The sequence below is a fragment of the Phaseolus vulgaris genome, chromosome 2 (assembly GCF_000499845.2).
Source record: "Phaseolus vulgaris cultivar G19833 chromosome 2, P. vulgaris v2.0, whole genome shotgun sequence".
NCBI lineage: Eukaryota > Viridiplantae > Streptophyta > Magnoliopsida > Fabales > Fabaceae > Phaseolus > Phaseolus vulgaris.
Genome location: NC_023758.2, coordinates 27,922,022 through 27,942,730, shown reverse-complemented (window position 1 = coordinate 27,942,730; position 20,709 = coordinate 27,922,022). Strand labels below are relative to the sequence as shown.

Genomic DNA, 20,709 nt, shown 5'->3' with positions numbered 1-20,709 from the left:
CTGGTTTTAGATTTTAAAAGTTTCCAAGATTAATATGCCAACGATAGTGTGGCCACCCTTACTTCTTGTGTTGTTTTTATATATGTTAAACCCTAAATCAGTATCACAAAGTGGTACAAAATATTTTTCTTTTCTTATCAGCAAGAAAAGATAGAATAAATATGATCTATTTTAGGGATTGTCTAACACTCATATTGAGCAAAAGAGACATAAAACAAACAAAAAAAACTCTAACTACTATGTCAAAATCAGCTAAAAGCAACTTAAATTCAAGTACTAACTCTATTCTCCTATTAGCAACTTTTAATTAAATACATACATACCAGAGGTTCAAGCTACCAATAAGAGAACGAGAAACACTCACTCATGATACATTTGACAAGACCCAAGACCAAACCTTAACCTGTAGAAAAAAAAAACTTCAAAATAGTATACCACTCCTCGGTTGAATAAAAGTGGTACAAAATATAAGTCATATTCAAAAGTGTTTAAGAAGGTCATATTTAAGAAGGTCAAATGTACGCTTAGCATGTTTTTCTTATTCAGATTGGTGTCTTGAATTTTTGGTATGCATGAGATCAATCAACAAAGAAAAGTTTAGAGGGGAGGCCGGGTTGAGCTGGTTCGACTCAAGTTAGAAGTCCTATGTTTTGTATTTGGGTATGGATAGATATTAAGCTTTCTTCCCGCGTTACCAGCATGCGAGTGATAGGTTGTAGGACGTCGCTGTTTTTTGTATAAGAGTTGAGGTATCTCTAAAATACCTTCATTTATTTTATTTTTTTGGCCAATAAAAAAAATTCAAAAGTGTTCTTCTATATCTCTTCTTTTGGTGCTTCAAAAGCTGTTGACAAAGCGCAATGAACTGAACAAAGGTCCATGTTTTTTAAGCTTTCATGGTTCATCATTGTATCCATAGGTTGATTTCACTAGAATATAATGCCAAATAAATTTTATTATTGTAAAGGGGAAATAAATAGTAAAAAAACGGTTTGTATTGCTTTTAGAGTCCGTGAGACATATATAGAAAAAAAACAAAGCAAACCAAAAGATCCTTTTTCAAATGTCATATAAGACTTGGTTAAATCAAATTTAGAATTTTACATCAAAGAACATATCATTGCATGCCTTATTATTAGACTAGTCCAGTCACCCAATCAAGTTTAAAGCCTAAAGCAAGTAGTATGAAGCAGTGTGAGAAAGGGGGCATGCAGCAAAATAAATGCTTTTAGTGGAACAAAAATTCTGGTTTATGCTCAAGATTATGGTCAAGGGGCATTTTGGAGTGTAGGAGAATCTGTTAGACGTTAAGTGAACGAAGAATAGTGAGATAAAGCTGGTCATTGAGACAACATGTTTTTTGACTGGCTGCAAAGTAAATTTGGGCCAGAAGCTAATTCACATAAAGATAGTGCTTATGCATCTTTTAGCAGATATATGTTTCTTTTTTTCTGGACTTTAAAACATTCCTGTCAAGTAATTTTATGATCCTATTGTTCAAAGTTTTGGCCAAAAAGCATATAGCCTAGCAGGAGAGCTGTATTTGGTATTGTAAGAACTTTGTCTAAGTTATATATAAGAGTTAAAATATTTTGTTTTATTTATTTAATTCTTTACTTATAAAAAGTCCAGTCAAAACTAGCATAAGACAAAAAGGCACATCACTAAATATCACTAAAGATAAGAAGATAAAGAGTTCACATAAATTTAACATTGTGATTTTAGACATGAACATCAATAAAAAAATGTTGCTTATTTTGTATTGGTGATTCATGTCCATACATTTAATTATATCATTTAAAATATTTCATTATTATCTACTATTCCATTTCTAAATACAATTGTGTTCCCTGCTCTCATATGCTTCTCAAAATAACAACTCACATTGAATCTGTCAAAATGTTGTTTGCTTTGGTTACGGTGAGCTGTTATTTATTATAAGAGTTCCATGCATGTTTACCAGACATTCATAGAATAAATTTGGTGTTTATATCCTCCTCTTGCCATTGTTTTGCCTTGTGTTTGTTTTTCTATGACCTCTTGTTTAAAGTTTAACTTATTTAATTACGCAAACAGTTTACTTATACTTATCTCTAGTAAACTTAACCTTTTTTAATTTTTCATTTATTCCACCAATGCCAGAACAGCATCGGTAATCCCATTCAGAAGGAATGATTGAAACAAATTGAAAAAAACAACAATATTATTCAAAAGAGAAATACCAAGTTCAAAAAATATACTGGTAGACAATTACTGAAGCAGCAAATCATCATCAAACTTATCCTGTCTCAAATTATTTATCAGATTATCTGTTTCTTCTTGAGGAATATTTTTTATTTATATATAAAATATTAAAATATATCTCAATTAAAAAAAATTATCTGCTGAATATCTTTTGGCGGGAATGAATCTTGCTAATTGCAATGTGAAAAGAATGCAGAATTTTAAAAAGTTGACTTGACTTTCCTTTTTGCCTGGTAAACGTCAACTATATGTTACTTATTTTATTGAATCAATAAAACAACTTACAAGATGAAAGAAAGAAAAAATGAAAAGAAATGATGCAGAATTAGCATATGATCACGAATAATCTGGATCCCTACCAAACATCAAGGTTATTTAAAAGACCATCAAAACCATCTCTTCACACGTTAAGATGTGAACTAATAGTTAATTAGAATGACAACTGCATCCTCATAAATATGTTTTCAAAGTATATATTATGATAAACCTTTTAATTTAACTCCATTTCCCTATGAGCAAACATGGTAAGTGAATTGTTTTTTATCAACAACAAAAATTAAAAAATAAAAAATTTCGAAAGTATTTCAACCCTTACAAAATAGAATGTTGGAGATCTCACATCGGCTAGAGATTATAGCCTTTCATTGTATATAAGTGGGTGCAAACTTCACCCCATAAGCTGGTTTTATGGGGTTGAGTTAGGCTTAAAGTTTACTTTATAATATGGTATCAGAGCCATTTCGAGTCTATCCTAACGAGTGTTTGTGTTAGACCTATCATGTCACCCGCTATCGAACATTTCATTGTATATAGCTAACTTATATTATGCTTTTAAACAACAGAATTATGAGAAAAAAATTGCACCTATTATGTCAAATCAACTCCCAGACCAACAAAATAATGTCTCCAGTCTTTCTCTAACTGTATCCCTGACTAGAAGAAAAATACGTTTTACATTCTTTTTATCAGCAAAGAATAAATAAAATAAAAAGAGACACTTCAGGGGTGTCTCAACCCTTATACAAAACCCCAAATTACAAAATCCTAGAACTCTACCAACTAAGGATCCGACAAACATTGTACTACATATCAAGGTAAAACCCCAGACCAAGATATAAAAACCACCAGATACAGTTGTCTCACCCCACCAAAGAGGTCACACCCTCAAATAAAGACATGCATCCAACAACAGAACAAGGTCATTATCATCAAGCTGAAGGACCTTACCCAAAAGACAAACTCAACAACCAATACAAGACACACCATCCAACAACTAAACCATAACTTTGTAGCAGACTGAGTTGTACCAAAAACCCAAGTACTAACAACGACAAACAGACCCTTATGAGCAGAGAACGTAAGCCAATTATACCCTACAACATACACAAAACAACCTCCCAAACTAGCCACGGAAGTAACTAGAAAACACCTCAAATCCTTTTGCCACAATTCAAACACCATTAAGATACAACACCAAACCGATAAGCATACAACACAAACACTTCCTTTACCGCAGTACAAAGCAGAATCATCAGTCTGACTCTGTCAGATAGGGATGACCAAGACAACCTGCATATCCACGCAAAACTTTCCAAGCCTCAATCTAGCCTTGTAGATAGGAGTTACCAATGAAACATGCACAAACCACACCACAACTACCAAAACTAGGAAATATCGTTAGTTACAAACACAGATAATCAGACTTTCAAATACCTCATACAACAAAGAGGATCCAAACACCAGTCTGAGTAAGAGAAGGCAACCGATTTTTCTTTTACTGTGACCCAAGACCAAGTCTTCCTTTGTGCCACGGTAAATGCCTCAACTAGATCCACCCGTCCATTCTCAAACACAACCCTATTCCTGTGATTCCAAATTTCACTCACAATACCTACCCAAATACCCCCCCCCCCAACACCTGATAACTGCGTGGTTCAGACCAAGAGGTTTGAACATCCTAAAGTGCATTTGTGCATCACAATGTAGCACCAAAGGGAAACCCAGCCACGTGAGACAAATACCCCAAATTCTCCAAGAAATCTTACATTCAAAAAATAAATGACTTACCGACTCTTCTTCCACACCACATAGGGGGCACCGATCACTCATCAAAGGTATACCACGTCTCGAAAGATTGTCCTTATTAGGAATAGCATTACGTAACACCCTCCAAACCATAAAATGTGCCGAAGGTAAGGTCTTTAGAGTCCAAAAATTCGCGAATAAATCCTCCCCCACTATGGACTCCTCCCCCATGAGGCATTTATATGCTGCCTTCACAGAGAAATCCGTATAATCCACATCCCTCCAGATCCATTTATCAGGTTTAACTCCACCCTCTCTTGTTAACCTTTTGGTATCCAACATCTGCATTAGAAGATCAAGCAGACTGGATTCCCACACAAAAAGATTTCTTCTCCACCGCAGTTTCCACGACCAATCATTATTACTCCAACCCCCAACTTGTGAAAGAGTACAACCAGTATCCAAGGAAATTGAATATAGTCTAGGGAATTTATGCATTAGAGGAATGTTTTCCAACCACTTATCCTCCCATAATCTGATTTCTTTCCCATCTCCTACTTCCCACCGACCTTTGTCTTCAAAATCAAATCTCCACCCCACTAAGTGTCAAACTTTCCTAAGGTCCCTCCACCACATCGACTCCTTACAAGACTGATCTTGAGATCTTAATCCCTTCCACCCACCATACTTAGACTTTATAATATCCTTTCATAAACCACTCTTTTCAGACTTAAGTGTCTCCAGATCCATTTCCCTAATAAGTTATTTAGTAAAGGTTAATATAATTTCAAAAATGAATTTAATTAACAAATACTTTTTTAATCTTTATTAAGTTTCAAATGTTTATTCTATAAAGTCAACTAAATAATAGAAATTTTTTAAACATTTGTTAAGTTTCAAAAGTTTATTAAAAAATATCAGCAAAATAAAAATTTATTCAAAAGTTTTTTAACTTTTGTCAAATTTTAAAGGTTTATTATAAAATCTCAATAAAGAATTTCTTTTTTTAAACTTTTGTTAAGTTCCAAAGGTTTATCCTAAAACCTCAACATAATAATAGAGGCGTTTTTAACCTTCGTCGAATTCCAAAGGTTATTCTAATATCTCAGTAAAATAACGGTGATTTTTTTAACCTTCGTTAAATTACAAAGGTTTATTGTTGAACCTTTACAAAATACTCACTACAAGAAAAAAAATGGTTTTATCGGGGTTTATTTTTACATTATCAAAGGTTAAAACCTCCATTAAGTAATTTACTCGGAGTTACAGTTTTTTCCGATAAACCATCATTGGAGAATGTGTTTCCCGAGATTTGTTTAAATTCCAGAAAAAGTCTTTCAAAACCCCCATTAAATACGTTGGGTTTAAGAACCTTTTTAAAATATCATGAATTTCAAACCTTCCATAAAATCATGGGTTATAAAACTTCCAAAAAATACCATGAGTTTCAAAACCTTCGTATAATATCATAGGTTTCAAAATGCCTGTAAAATATCATGGGTTTCAAAATGTTGGTAGAGTATCATTGGTTTTAGGACTTTCATAAAATATCATAGATTTCAGAAGCTCGGTAAAATATCATGGGTTTCAAAACTCCTATAAAATATCTTAAGTTTCGGAACCTCCATAAAATAGCATAGGTTTTAAAACATCGTAAAATACCTTAAGGTTCAAAGCCTTCGTAAAATAAGTTTCAAAACCATAAACATTTTTTTTATTCATGTATTTTTTCAACCACATGTATATTTACATCTATTGTATTTGTTTATTTATGTTTGTTAAAGTAATTTTTCAATAAATAAATAAATATAACATTCTATCAATTGATAAAACATATCATTGATAAAAATATACCAAAATATATCAAATAAGGTCATTGAAATTTAAACTCATACAACATATGAATTAAAAAAAAACTATGAAAAAAATAGTATAAAACGAATAGTGCTATGAAATAGCTAAAAGACTAAAACCTTGTAGGCCTTGGATGTTGACACTTTTACATCCAACCATGAACAATTTCAATATTGTCCAAAAATTCTCACTATTAGATACCCCGAATATAAATATTTTAGGAACCAATTTTTGCTTGGGAAAAATAATGGAAGAGGATTTTCACTAAAAGGCCGTGTTTGAAATGCGGCAACACATCATCTTCGGCCATTATGTTAGACTACGAAACATTCGACAGTAAATTACTTACTACATAGATATTCAATATCGATTATAGAAAGTACATAACATGGTGCATATGTTCCTCCCTGAGAATTAATTAGTAATTATCGAAACAAAATGTTCAGTCCATTAACTTACAAAGCAGGAGGATCAAACTATAATCCACCACATCTTCCCACAACATCTGATTCGCAAAATATAATTACGAAACCGAATACTCAGAACCAATTCTAAACCAACATGTTGGGAAACAAGGGTAGTAAAAACAAAAACTAACAAGAAGTAGCGGGGTAATGATAGTCTATAAATTACCGGACATAAAACAATCATTTGATTTTAATGCACCGTTGTTTATAGTTGATCCTACATCTTTTGACGTTGAAGCACCAAAGTGAAAATCTCTTGATAAATAGCCAGGACATTTTCTATCAGTAAAACATTGAATCAAAATTTTCATCGAATGAATGAGGATTAACATTTATCCTGCAAATAGAGCATAAATTAATTATGTCCGAAATGCAAATTGAATCACCAATAAGGATTAAATCAATCTAAAGATACAACTACAGCCTATAAGAGCATAAATCATTAATATATATATATATATATAGGCTATAAATGAGATATTAATTAAGTACTGAATTATCTAATTCTGTCCAGCAAAAATCTACCGGGATTTCCAAGAAAATAGCTAAAACGATAAAGAATGACATATTTTGGTGTTTTCAGAATTGTGTGCTAATGAAAAGCAACAATCCCAAACAAACATCCACGTCATGAACTAAAACTAACCGTTTATACAATCCAATTAGAATTCAGGGAGAGTAATTAGAATAAATAGAACTATATCCATTTCTCATAAGATGTCATAATCTTTCGAGATCAACACCAATTAGCTCTAAAGTCTGAAGGTCCTTCCCTGATAAGCCGAAAGAAGAACACGTTCTTTCATCCTCTGCCTGATATCAGACTCCATTTTTAGATTATATCTACAATCAAAATGAACATGTAAAGCCACAGCCGCACAGTGCTTGACAAAGGCCAAGACTGATGCTGATCCAAAGCATAATACTGCAGATACAAGTAACCTTAAAACTACACTAGGTACATCTATTTACAGCAATCTGCAATCACTGCCTTATGTACCACGACAGATTATATAGTACATCAAAATCCCAAATATCCTAAACAGAGCCAAGTACAAATGCTTAATATTAGCTCCATAATACAGTTGAAGCAGCAAGACTTCAAACCTAAGAGATTAACATAATACATAATCGATTCTATGTGGAGACATTGACTGGTTTTATAGATGAAAACTTGTAAATTAAAAGATAAAGGATTTAGAGGTCCAAATAAGACAATAAAAATTGAAACAGTGAGATTATACATTGCATCTTGTTCCTGCTAGGGAGATGGGACCTAGAGAACTGTTGAAATCTTCTTCTTCTTCCTTCGGTCGGGCAGGTGACTGGGTGATGAACTGGGATTCTTCTCGTCCTCCTGCTTATCCTTCGGCACTCGGCACACGGTCGTCAGGCGAACACCGGATGGTGGGGATACCTGCGAAGGCACTCCGACGCTCAAGTCAGTAAAGCGGGTGGTCAGCTCTCAGGTAGGTGAACAGTAATAAATGACATACCTTACTCCTTGGGATGCGCGCTATTTATATTATTCTAATGGGCCTACCTTGTTGGGCCCGTTTATCGAGGTAGATACCGCTTAGGGTTGCATTACCTACTTCTTGATGATGGATTAACTTTACTGATCTTGGTTTGAGTGTTAATTGTAATAGGGTTCGGCCATCGGCCAAATCCTTGTGGTCTCGGTCGTCTTAGTTAAGTCTTCTAAGGTCTCGACCTTTCGGACAGTCGGCCAAGTCTTCCAAGGTCTCGGCCAGCCGGCCAAGTCTTCTAAGGTCTCGGCCTGTGGCCAAGTTTTCCAAGGTCTCGGCCAGCCGGCCAAGTCTTCTAAGGTCTCAGCCAGGTTCCCCTGATCTCGGTCAGGTTGACTGGGCATCGGGTAGTCAGGTGGGTCCCGGCCTCGCCCCGTACCGGTACACATCTGATAAGATTGGATTAGTTGATGTGCACATTATTTTACTGTAAATCCAAAGGCACTTTGATTTAATTGTTGAGCAATATAGACTAATTTCTTTAGTGGATGCTATGTACAAAATCATATCAAAGGTGCTGGCTGGTAGGATTAAGAAAGTACTACCATCAATTGTTGATGATAGTCAATCGACATTCCTACAAGACAAAAGGATTCTTGATAGCGTGTTTATGGCAAATGAGGTGGTAGAGGATCTAAGGAGGGGTAGGAAGAGTGGGTTGTGCTTAAAAGTGGATTTCGAAAAAGCATATGACTCAGCCAGATGAGAGTTTCTTTATGATATGCTACATAGGATGTGGTTTCACAAAAAATGGATTATGTGGATCCAAAGATAATAATGGAGTGAAGACACATGGGTGCAGAAAAAAAGAAAGAAAGTGATGCGTGGGTGAGGGTGTAATTTTGTTATGACTGGAGGGGTAGACGTTGGTGGAGCGTAGGATACAGCAGATTTCCATTGGCGTGTTAAAAAGCAAGATTCTTGAACCGCTTTTGCTTGGACTTTATTTTCTTATCTTGGATGCTCGTTCTCAAAAAGCAGAAAGAGGTGCAAAGAGAAAGAAAGAAAACTTTAAGGGAGAGAAATAGGAGTTAGAAGTGAGGCAAAAAGTTGTTCGAGAGCTTGGTGAAGCTAGCAAAAAAAATCATGGCTGCCACGAAAGCTAATAACAGAGCAAACACTAGTAGATAGCACGGTGATCACGGTTCATCACACAAGACTTCACAACGTTCTTTTTCTCTAATTTCCCAAACAGCTATGAAGAAGCAGACATGATTTAGGTCTTCCAAAGATGGGACAGGGTGAAAGAAGTCTTTATTTCCCGAAGGCTAAACAAATGGGGGAGAAGGTTTGGGTTCGTGAGATTCTTTGAAGTGAGAAATGTGAAGGGTTTGGAGAGTGAGCTAGACCAAATCTATGTTGGAAACATGAAGCTCTTTGTGAACGTACCGAAGTACCATAGAAATCAGTTGGAGCCCGAAAGATATGAGAGGAGGAATTTGAGGAACCAGGCATCGGGGATTAAGAGGGATAACAGGGAGGTGAATCAGAAGGAACACGGGTTATTCGGGAAGAAGAATAGGAAGGAGGTATGGGTGGAGAAGAAAGGTCAAAAGTCCTATGCTGAAGCTGTCAAAGGCGTTGTTCAGGAGAGGTGGAGGGGACCAGTTGTCAGAGTGCAACAACACACCCTACCTTGGATGAAAAGAAGTGTCGTCGGCCAGTTCAAGGATGTTATATGTTTTGACCAGCTGGGAGAGGAGCTTGTGAAAGGGGGTATGAACATGCTACGAGCGAGGTACCTGGGGGACAACCTAGCTTTGTTGACCCCAAAGGAAGGGGAGGATATGGAAGCTCTGATCTCGTATAATAAAGATTGGTTCGATAGCGTTTTTGTTAGCATGCAACCATGGACGGAAGCTACTGTAGCGGATCACAGAAATGTCTGGGTCAGGTGTTATGGCTTACCTATCTCCTTGTGGAACAAGGACTGCTTCAAGAAGGTGGGGGGGGGGGGGGGGAGGAGGCATCGCTGGTGTCTATTGATGTGGCTACGTTAACTTGGGAAAACCTAGAATTTGCTAGATTGCAAGTATGCACATTTCAGAACTGCAACTTTAGATGGATGAAGAATATGAGGATCAATGACCTCACGTACAACATTGTCATGGAGGAGGAGTCCCCATCAGTCTATGGAGGAACCTGTAAGTGTAACCTCTTTGACTCGTCTGATAGCGTCTCATCATCAGAAACCTACGTCGAAGAATCTTCGTTATCTATCATGAGCTGTGAGGAGGAGCTCAGGCAATGGGGAGGTGTGTTTTCCCGATCAAAAGGGGAGGACGATGACGGCCAGGCAGAGGTAGGTGGTATAGTGGGATCACATACGACAAAGACGATTTTTAAGGAATCACCTATAGGTAGCAGCGATAGCCAGTGGAAAAGTTGTCCTCCTATCACGGAAGAGGAATGTAAGGGACAGACGGCTATATCAGACTTTGACCTAGGGTTTCTCTCTGCCAATGCATGCTCTCCTGTCTGCAATAGCAGTCATGCCCTTGCTGACCTTGGGATATCAGACTTTGACCTAGGGTTTCTCTTTGCCCATATGACTACCTGTTATGGTTTGGGCCAAGAAAGGACAGTGGAGGCCCAACTTGGTAAGGAGTGGGTCCCCAATCCATCCCACGCTCAGGATGGAGCTGGTGCGTTTGGGTCAGGGTCTGTGAAGGAGTTCACCGTATGCGAGGAAGGAAGTGCCTACCTCGCTAGTGGGTTTCTAGGGGCATGAAAGGAGGGAAACAAGCAAAAGGAAGACCACAATGCTCTCTGAAGGGAATTGGGTGCGAAACTCGCCTGTGGAGAGTAGTTTGGTGACAAAGAAGAGGGAGGACCACGTACAGAATGAAAAAGCAGCGTCTCAAGGTTCTAGTGAAGGTGACAATTTGCAGGGGGAACCAACACAGAAGATGTAGCGATGCACATTCCAGGGCTATTTACATCCCCACCCCGCCAGCGCAAGGTTAAGGGGCTCACCGAATTGGGGGAGTCTTCCTCGATTCCAAGACGGTCTGCAAGAATCAGTAAGAGACAATCCCTTTCGGGATCCCTCCCGCACCTTAGAGGAGGTAAGAATTCTCCTTCAATATCAGATGGGGATATAAACAATTGCAACCTACGAATATGTGATCAAGGCACTGGGGCGAAACCTTTTGATTTATGGGATATTGGGAAATTAGCAGGTTTAGCCTGTCAATGGGATGAAAAGGAAGTTGTCAAAGAATACCTATGTATGGAAGAGAGAGATACAGAGTTTGTGAAAGGTGTTAAGGAGGGTGATAAGGATGGTTCCTTATGCTAATCTTAAATTTAAGTATACAAGGGCTGGGGGGAAGTACCAAATCTAGGTACCTGAATCAGATCATAGCTAGAGAGGGAGTGGAATTTGTATGTTTACAAGAAACTAAAGCTACCCAGTTTTCGGATGCAAGGTGTTTCACACTGTGGGGGGATAACAAGGCAGGATGAGTACATTATGAAGGTGACAATGGTGGAGGTAGCCTACTCTCTATGTGGCACACAAATGCTTTCATTTATGGTAGCCATGTGATGGGTAAAGGGTTCATAGTTGTGTTTGGGCAGAACATTAAATCTAATAGCATGTGTGTTGTAGTCAATGTTTACGCCGCTTGCTCCTTGAGAGAAAAGAAGGCACTGTGGGGAGAGCTGACTCGTATCAAAATGGCATCCCAAGTTCTGAATTGGTGCTTCTGCGATGACTTTAATGCCGTAAGAAGCCAAAGTGAAAGGAAAGGCGTAAGGGCAAGGGACAACCAGTCAAGCGAAATAATAGATTTCAATTGCTTCATAGACGCCAACCTTCTGATCGAGCTTCCTTTTGTTGGTAAGAAATTCACATGGTCCAACTCTAATGGATCGACCAAGAGCAGACTAGACAGGGTGCTTGTCTCTGAAGAATGGATGCAAATATGGCCTATGTGTAAACAATATGTGCAACGTAGGGAAGTCTCTAACCACTGTTCGCTGGTTGTAAAGTCTGTGGAAAAGGACTGTGGGCCTAAACCTTTTAGAACCATCGACACTTGGTTGTCAGAGAAAGGGTTTATGGAAATGGTGAAAGGCAGATGGTCCTCATACTCAGTTCAGGGGAGTCAGTTCATGAAAGTCAAAGAAAAATTGAAACGCTTGAAGGGTGACTTAAAGGTATGGAACAGGGATGCTTTGGCAATATCGAGACTTGTAAGAAGAGGATCTTGCAGGAAATTGAGGACCTAGATAGCCAAGACTGCAATGGTGCCTTAGTGGAAAGCGAAAGGTTAAGAAGGGTTGAACTGGTCAGTCGGCTGAAGGAAACTAATATAAAGCTTGAATCCCTTCTCTGCCAAAAGGCCAGAGTTAGCTGGCTCAAGAATGGGGACTCTTGTACAAAATTCTTCCACTCTTCCTTGAGATGGAGAAGAATCAGAAATGAAGTGAAGGGAGTTGAGGTCGAGGGCATGTGGAGTGAGGAGCCTAGCATTGTTCGTGCTGAAGCGAAAAAGCTGTTTTACGACAGATTTGAAGCGACTAAAGACTTAGGTGTAAGACTTGACACGGTCGAGTTCAAGTCTTTATCTATTTCTGATAACTTGTGTCTGTTAGAAAGGTTCTCCGAGGAGGAAATAAGGGATGCGGTATGGCAATGTGATGGTTCAAAAAGTCTCGAACCCGACGGATTCAATTTCAATTTCTTAAAAAAGAGTTGGGAGTTCTTAAAGAAGGAGTTTACGGCAGTGATGGGCCTCTTTCATGAAACAGGTTGTATACCAAAGGGGTGCAATGCGTCATTCATAGCATTAGTACCTAAAGTAAGGAACCATGTTCACCTTAATCAATACAGACTCATATCCTTAGTAGGCGCCATTTACAAAATTATATCCAAGGTGTTGGCTGGAAGGATAAAGAAGGTTCTCCCTATGGTTATTGATGATTGTCAATCCGCTTTCTTGAAGGATAGAGGAATTCTAGACAACGTGCTTTTGGCTAATAAAGTGGTGGAGGATCTTAAAAAGAGCGGGAGAAGCGGGTTATGTCTGAAGGTGGATTTTGAAAAAGCTTACGATTCGGTTCGATGGGAGTTCCTCTATGATATGCTACATAAGCTGGGCTTCCACAATAAGTGGATAAGATGGATCCGAGGTTGTATGGAAAGTGTCACTGTCTCCGTACTTGTCAATGGAAGTCTGACGGAAGAATTCAAACCTAAAAGAGGGCTAAGGCATGGAGACCCGCTTGCTCCGTTCCTCTTTCTAGTAGTAGTTGAAGGGTGTACTGGGCTAGTAAGGTAAGCAGTAAAGGCTAATTTACTCTCAGGCCTTATGATTGGCAGGAAAGAGCTTGAGCTTTGCATTCTCCAATTCGCTGATGACACTTTGTTTGTATGTGAGGACTCCTTCAGAAATGTGGCAACCCTAAAGGCTATTCTTAGGGACTTCGAGCTAGCATCCGGTTTGAAGATTAATTTTCACAAGTCAAAGTTAGCAAGCATCAATGTCCATAGAAATAGTCTCATTTGTTACACGAAGACCTTGAACTGTACTCAGATGGAAGTACCATTTAAATATCTGGGCCTTGAGGTGGGAGGCAACCCAAGGAAGAAGAAGTTCTGGGAGCCAGTTCTAAACAAGCTGAAAGTTAGGCTCAGTGTGTGGAAAGGGAGGTTTTTATCCATGGTTGGGAGAATATGTGTTATAAAGTTTGTTCTCACTGCAGTACCTATATATTACTTATCTCTATTCAGAGCACCAAACTCAGTATGTAAGAGTATCACTAGTATCCAGAGGAGGTTTTTATGGGGGTGGGGGAAGGAGAAGAAGTCGATCTCATGGGTAAGCTGGGAAAACTTGTGCAAATCAAAAGAGGAGGGAGGGCTGGAACTCACAGATATCCGTAACTTTAATTGTGCTTTATTGGCCAAATGGAGATGGCGTTGCTTCTTGGACGAGAAAGGGAGATGGAAGGATTTGTTGGAGTCAAAATATGGAATAGAAAGTGAGGTAGTACAAACACCTATGAAAAAGCAATCATGGTGGTGGAGGGACCTTGATAAAGCATGTAGGGAGGGAGGAGGAGATGGATGGTTACAAGCAGAAATCGGATGGAAACTAGGTCGGGGTGATAAAGCAAGATTCTGGCAAGATGTGTGGGTTGGGAACACTAATCTCAAAACTTTATTCCCAGACTCCATTCCTTATCGTATAATCAGGGACAAAAGGTGGAAGAGGTAGGCGTGTGGGAAGGGTCAGTATGGCAATGGACCTTAAGCTGGAGGCGTGACAGATTTGAATGGGAATCGGGGTTGGAAACAGAGCTTGCAATACACATCTCCAGGGCCATTATTAACATGGAAGAGCCAGATGTACAGATGTGGCGAAATAAAGAAAATGAGTGCTTAGCTAAGAGTGGCGGATGGCCTCATATTGAAGCGTTTAAGCTCCTCTGGAAGGAAAAGGCCTTCCTCAATGTCATGATCACTACATGGAGAGCTCTGTTGGATAGACTACCAACTAGAGAGTGCTTGAGTAGGAGAGGGGTGGCGCTGGAATCTACCTTATGCGCGCTATGCCAAGACAAGATTGAATCATGTCAACATATGTTTATGAAGTGTGGCTTGGCTTTGCGTGTGTGGGCCCTGTGTTATAGGTGGATTGGTATTTTGTCTGTACAACATAATGTCCTAAAGAGCCACTTTGAGAGCTTCTTGCTTACCCAGGCCAGCAACAAACAAAACATGGTATGGAAAGGTATTTGGGCAGCTATTGTAAGGTGTATTTAGGAGCACAGAAACTCGGTGGTGTTCAAGCAAGGAGTAGTAGACGCAGAAGAGGTGTTCCAAAAAGCCCAACTTAAATCGTGGTTATGGATGAAGCATAAGGTACAAAGGTTTAATTACTCCTTCGTGGACTGGATCTTGAACCCAATGCCTTGTATTAAGAGTTATAAGTAAAGGGGACCAAGAAGGTGAGGAATGGTTTTTTGACAGCATGGATACTTAGAACTAGATGGTCCAAGAAAATTTTTGGGTCCTTGGGTGATCCCTTTATCTAAGAAGATTTTGTATTCTATTATAGCCATGTTCCCTTTGAGGATGTAACATTGGTGCTCTAGTGAGGGGTTCAGGGAGGCTTGGCGATCGGAAATGTAGCAGGGGTTGGGATTGGTGTGGTTGCATATGGTACATCACCTAGTCTTCTATAATTGGCACCCTAGGCCAAATTCTTATGTTAGTTCCCTGGTCGTATAAACAGATGTCATGCCAACAGCTGAAGTTTCGGATGGTCAGTACCCCTGGTATGCTCTGTCATTTTGGATGCTGAGTGGGATGATGTGGGACTGCTGGTGTGGCTGAGGTATGGGCTGGCTACTGTACGGCCCAACATTGAATTGTAGCTAAACTACTGTTGTGAGGATTGGTTGGGTTATGATGTATTTTGGATGCTCTAATGGGGTTGGGAGCTGGAATGGTGGAGTTTATTGTGTTGTAGGTACCTAAGGGGGGAGCAGTTGAACAAAGGAATGTTGGAGTTGATACCTTGTGCTGGTATTTGGTCCTGGAGCTGCGAAGGGTGACAAGATGATAAAGTGATCAAGCTGGCTTGTGTGTGCCATTATGCAGGGTGCCTGTAGGGGTAGAGTTAGCAGAGCAACACTAATCCTCTCTTCAATATATGGAAATGCTATACGCTCAATCTGAATGTCCAGGTTGGGTTGCTGTCAAAACATGTTGGCTCATCTGTGAGCACCTCCCAGCATTCAAGTAGCTGGCATTGGCTTCACGCAATAGGAAGGAAGGGAGGTCTTCTCTCTCACCTATCCAGAGGTAGTCCAGCAGTCTGCTGCTTCCAGCAACGCACCTTTGCTGGTTTATGCAGCTTAAGTACATTGCGGCAATCATATATAGTATGAGTTGTATTATATTAACTGATTTATCTTTTAACTCTGCTTATGTCAGGTGTGGTTTCTGTAAAAGGGTTAGGACACCCCTTAAGTGTCCCTTTTTATTCTATTAATTCATTGTTGATAAAAAAATGTGGATCCAAGGATGCCTGGAAAGTGCTATTGTGTCAGTGCTAGTCAATGGGATCCCTACGAAAGAATTTAAGCCATCAAGAGGGTTGAGACAGGTTGATCCATTAGCCCCCTTCCTCTTTATAGTGGTTGTTGAAGGCCTTGTCGGGCTAGTAAGGAAAGTTGTGAAGACCAATCTGTTATCTGGCCTCAAATTCGGAAGAAAGGAGGTTGAAATGTGCATCCTTCGGTTTGCAGATGATACCTTGTTCTTATGTGAGGATGCCTTTACCAATGTGATGACACTGAAAGCTATCCTAAGGGGCTTTGAGTTAGCCTTAGGACTGAAGATCAACTTCCATAAGTCAAAGCTAGCAGGCATAAATATCCTCAGAAGCAATATGGACTGCTATACAAAGACTCTGAACTGTGCTCAAATGGGTATCCCGTTTACTTACTTGGGTCTAGAAGTGGGGGGAAATCCAAGGAAGAAAAACTTTTGGGAGCCGGTTTTGAGCAAGCCGAAATCCAGGCTGAGTGTGTGGAAAGGGAGATTCTTATCTATGGCAGGAAGAATATGTTTAACCAAATTTGTTATCACGACCATACCGCTTTACTACTTGTCCTTGTTTAGAGCTCCAGAGGCGGTATGCAAAAGCATCATCAGTATCCAAAGGAGGTTTCTTTGGCGTTGGGGAAAGGAGAAGAGACCGATCTCATGGGTTAATTGGAAAATCTTATGTAAATTAAGAGAGGAAGGAGGGTTGGGTCTCAGAGATATTCGAAAGTTTAATATTGCGCTCTTGGCTAAGTGGAGATGGCATTGTATCTCTAACGAGAAAGGAAGGTGGAATGAGTGCTTGGACTCAAAGTATGGCATGGAACTCGATACCTCTCAAACATTAGTGAAACTCCAATCCTAGTGGTGGAGAGATTTATTGAAAGTTTGTAAGGAGAGAGGAAGAGATAGGTGGTTTCAAGCAGAAGTCGGATGGAAGCTAGGGAGTGGAGACAAAGCAAGATTCTGGGAGAATGTGTGGGTTGGAAACACTACTCTCAAATCTTTGTTCCCCAGATTGTACACGTTGTCGTTGAACTAGGGTCAAAAGGTGGAAGAGGTAGGCGTGTGGGAAGAATCGGTGTGGCGGTGGACCTTAAGGTGGAGGCGTGGTAGATTTGAGTGGGAAACCCTTATGGAAGTAGAGCTTGTAATGCATATCTCCAGGGCCAATGTTATTAAGGAATAGAAGGATGCCCAGGTGTGGAGAGGTGATGAATCTGGTTGCTTTACGGTGAGTTCTGCTTGTGAATGCCTAGCCAAGTCTAAAAGGGGCCCCCAAATTGAAGCGTTCAAGTACCTTTGGAAGATTAAGGCTTTCCCAAAAGTGACGATCACAGCCTAGAGGATACTGTTGGGGAGAATGCCAACAAGAGAGTGTTTGAGTAGGAGAGAGGTGGTGTTGAACACTACTGTTTGTGCTTTTTGTCAGACAAAGGAAGAGTCTTGTCAACACCTCTTCCTGTAATGCAAACATGCCTTGTGTGTTTGGTCCTTGTGATTTAAATGGATTGGAGTTGTATTTGTCCAACATAAAGATCTTATAACTCACTTTGAGAACTTCCATCTATTCTAGTGTACTAATAAACAAAACTTGTTTTGGAAAGGGGTATGGGAAGCTATAGTTCAGTGTATGTGGGATTATAGAAACTCAGTTGTGTTCAACCAAGGAAATACAAATGCATAAAAAGTGTTCCAAAAGGTCCAACTTAAATCGTGGTTATGGATGAAGCATAAGGCACAAAATTTTAACTACTCTTTGGCAGATTGGGTGTTGAATCCATTGTCCTGCGTAGCTATAAGTAAGTTGCACTAGGTGGAGCCAAGATGTCTTGAAAGAGGAGGGAAGACAGTGTTGCTATGCCTTGGTGGAGGTAGGAAGCAAGAAGTGATCTGGCTGGAAGGAGGTGGGTGGAGTAGCAGATCTGTTGAAGAATCTGTAAGAAAGGGCGGTTCACTTGATGCAGGTTTCTGGACTCACAAAGTTGTATTAGATGTAGCAGTCCATAAACTTTTGAGGTAAAAGACTTATCGAATATGCATAGCTTATGTGGTGGCGTGGTCTCAGTTACTGATGGGTGGGTCGTAGGTTTTTGTAATTCAAGATTAATAACCTTGGTCTACTAGTTATGCCTAAACATTTCTAGAAGAATGTAAAAACTTCTATGTAGCAAAACTAGATAATGGGTGTTGTCTCTACTATTGTAGGTCTGACAGGTGAGTTGAGTTGTCAAAGGAACTGAGGAAAAGGATGTTGCTGTCAGGAGAGGTTCTTTCTGGTTTTGGCATGAAGGGGCAAGGTAGAATCAAATCACATGGGTTATAGAAGTAAAACTCACGTTAAAATGATGTCTGGAGTGGATGTATATAGTGATGGCTTAAAATCAGATGGTCTGTATATATGAAGTGGCTGGTTAACATTTTTGGAGCCTCACTTCTCATAACTGATGTGCTGGTTTTTGTCGGAGTTGTTGGCTGGTTTGGTTTAACTGGTATGGAGCCTCACTCCACACTTCTGATGTGTTGCCTGTACTGGTTTGTTGGTTTTGTTAGAGCTGCTGGCTGGGTGCAAGTGCATATCACTGGTTTACAGTAAGGGGCCATCAAATGTAGCAGGATACGGCCATGCTCCTGAAGTGTAGCTTGGCCTGCATTGCATTATTCAAGGGTTTTGGTCCAATAGGTGTGCTAGATGCAGGGCAGATCTAAATCAACTGTAGTGGATGTTGGCATACGCATGGAACCCCGAATGGTGCACCTGTGGTGATGCCAAAGCTAGGGTGGAAAGGATTGTTGGTAGGTGCGTCCAGAATGAGGCATTCAAGTGCAACAAGTTTTTTATGCACTGTTGGGGTGGTGTGGACCTCGAACATGGAGTTGTGGGTTCTCTTTTTGATATTTTGTATGGGTGTGGTGTGGACTACTTGTGGGCAGGGGAGTTTGTGGGTTACAACTATAGTAGGTATGCTTTGGTAGCAATCTGCTGTTATTTTTGTGTTCGTTCTGTATACGGGTTGGGCCACCCCTGAAGTGGCCCCATTTAATTCAATTAATTCGTTGCCGATAAAAAAAAATAATGCTAAATAAATCCAGTCACACATTCAGAGTTTTTTGAATAAATAAATCCTCAACAAAAATATTTGTTACAAGCACATAAATTGTACAATAGCACATAAAAACCTAAAAACATATCAATTAACCAACTACTTAAGCATCAGATTTTGGGTTTTTTCTCCTTGAATATGTTGTCCAAGGTGTTTTCAAAACAACAGTTTTGAAACGTTTCCTGGGTTCACGGTTCACTTTAGAAAACATGTTGACTTCTTCATTTGGTCGATCTTCATCTCCATGTAAGTCTTTCTCTTCATCTACATCTTCATGACTACTTTCTGGCTTTTTGAAGTATGTGCAATTCACTGAAAGAGGTTCAACTTCAACTACTTTCGTACGAGTATCATCAGGAACAAATTTTTTGCTTGCAATTAACTCAAGTATGCTTTTAACCTCTTTTTCAATACTCGTGATTAATATCTCATGCTCCTCACATTTGCGCATATGTTGAACAACTTTCACCGTCATTGTACGAACTTCATCCTTTGTTGCTTTCTTAAGTGCTTGTTCACAACACCCAAACACTTTGACCTGCAATTATGCCTAAACACCTGTATATCAAATCAAATACAAATACACTTTAATATATAAAATTATTAAAAAATAAATATACCATCATGTCTAATTTAAAACAAAAATCATCATTTCAATCAAACCTTAGGTTGAGACTCGGGATGAGGATCAATCATAAAACCTCCTAATATGAACGTCCACTACTTGATATTATATCCTGTGAGAAAGCACTCTAGATGCTTGTCAAAAAACCACTTGCCAAATATAAAGGGTCAAATCTTGGAATCCTGTACTGATTGCATTTATGGTAAACAATGCAGAGTCATTTTTCAGAGATTAGGCGATCTCTCAAGGAGACAAAAGGTACTTGAACTTGTACATACAAATGTTTGTGCACCGTCTGAAAAATCTCTTGGTGGAGCCTACTACTTTGTCACATTTATTGATGATCACTCAAGAAGAGTATGGGTGTACTTGCTGAAAATCAAAGATCAATTACTATCAGCATTTAAAGAATTTCATGCTCTAGTGTAGCGGAAAACTGGGAAAAAGCTTAAGTGTCTGAAAGTCGACAATGGTGGAGAGTATCGTGGTCCTTTTGAAGCCTATTGCAAGATGTATGACATTAGAATGATAAAGAAACCACCAAAGACTCCTCAACTGAATGGAGTAGTCAAAAGGATGAATCATACTATTGAAGAGAAAGTCAGATGCGTGTCACAAGGTGTTAACCTCCCCAAGTCTTTCTGGGGTGAAGTAATAAAGACTGCAGTTGATCTCATAAACCTTACACCTTCAAGACTTCTAGATGGGGAGATTCTAGAGGAAGTGTAGTACAAGAAGAAGACATCCTTTAACCATCTGAGAGTATTTGGATGCAGAGCCTTTGTTCATATTCCAA

The 20,709-nt window shown here is 39.3% G+C and overlaps 1 protein-coding gene across 1 annotated transcript; it reads right to left on the bottom strand.

Moving 5' to 3' along the window:
• Positions 1-3,775: 3,775 nt before the first annotated feature.
• Positions 3,776-4,767, bottom strand: LOC137809306 (uncharacterized). The gene is made up of 2 exons (XM_068610436.1): positions 4,312-4,767; positions 3,776-3,847 (listed from the first exon to the last, which is right to left on the bottom strand). Exons 1-2 carry the CDS (start codon positions 4,765-4,767, stop codon positions 3,776-3,778), a joined length of 528 nt encoding a protein of 175 aa, XP_068466537.1.
• Positions 4,768-20,709: the final 15,942 nt, after the last annotated feature.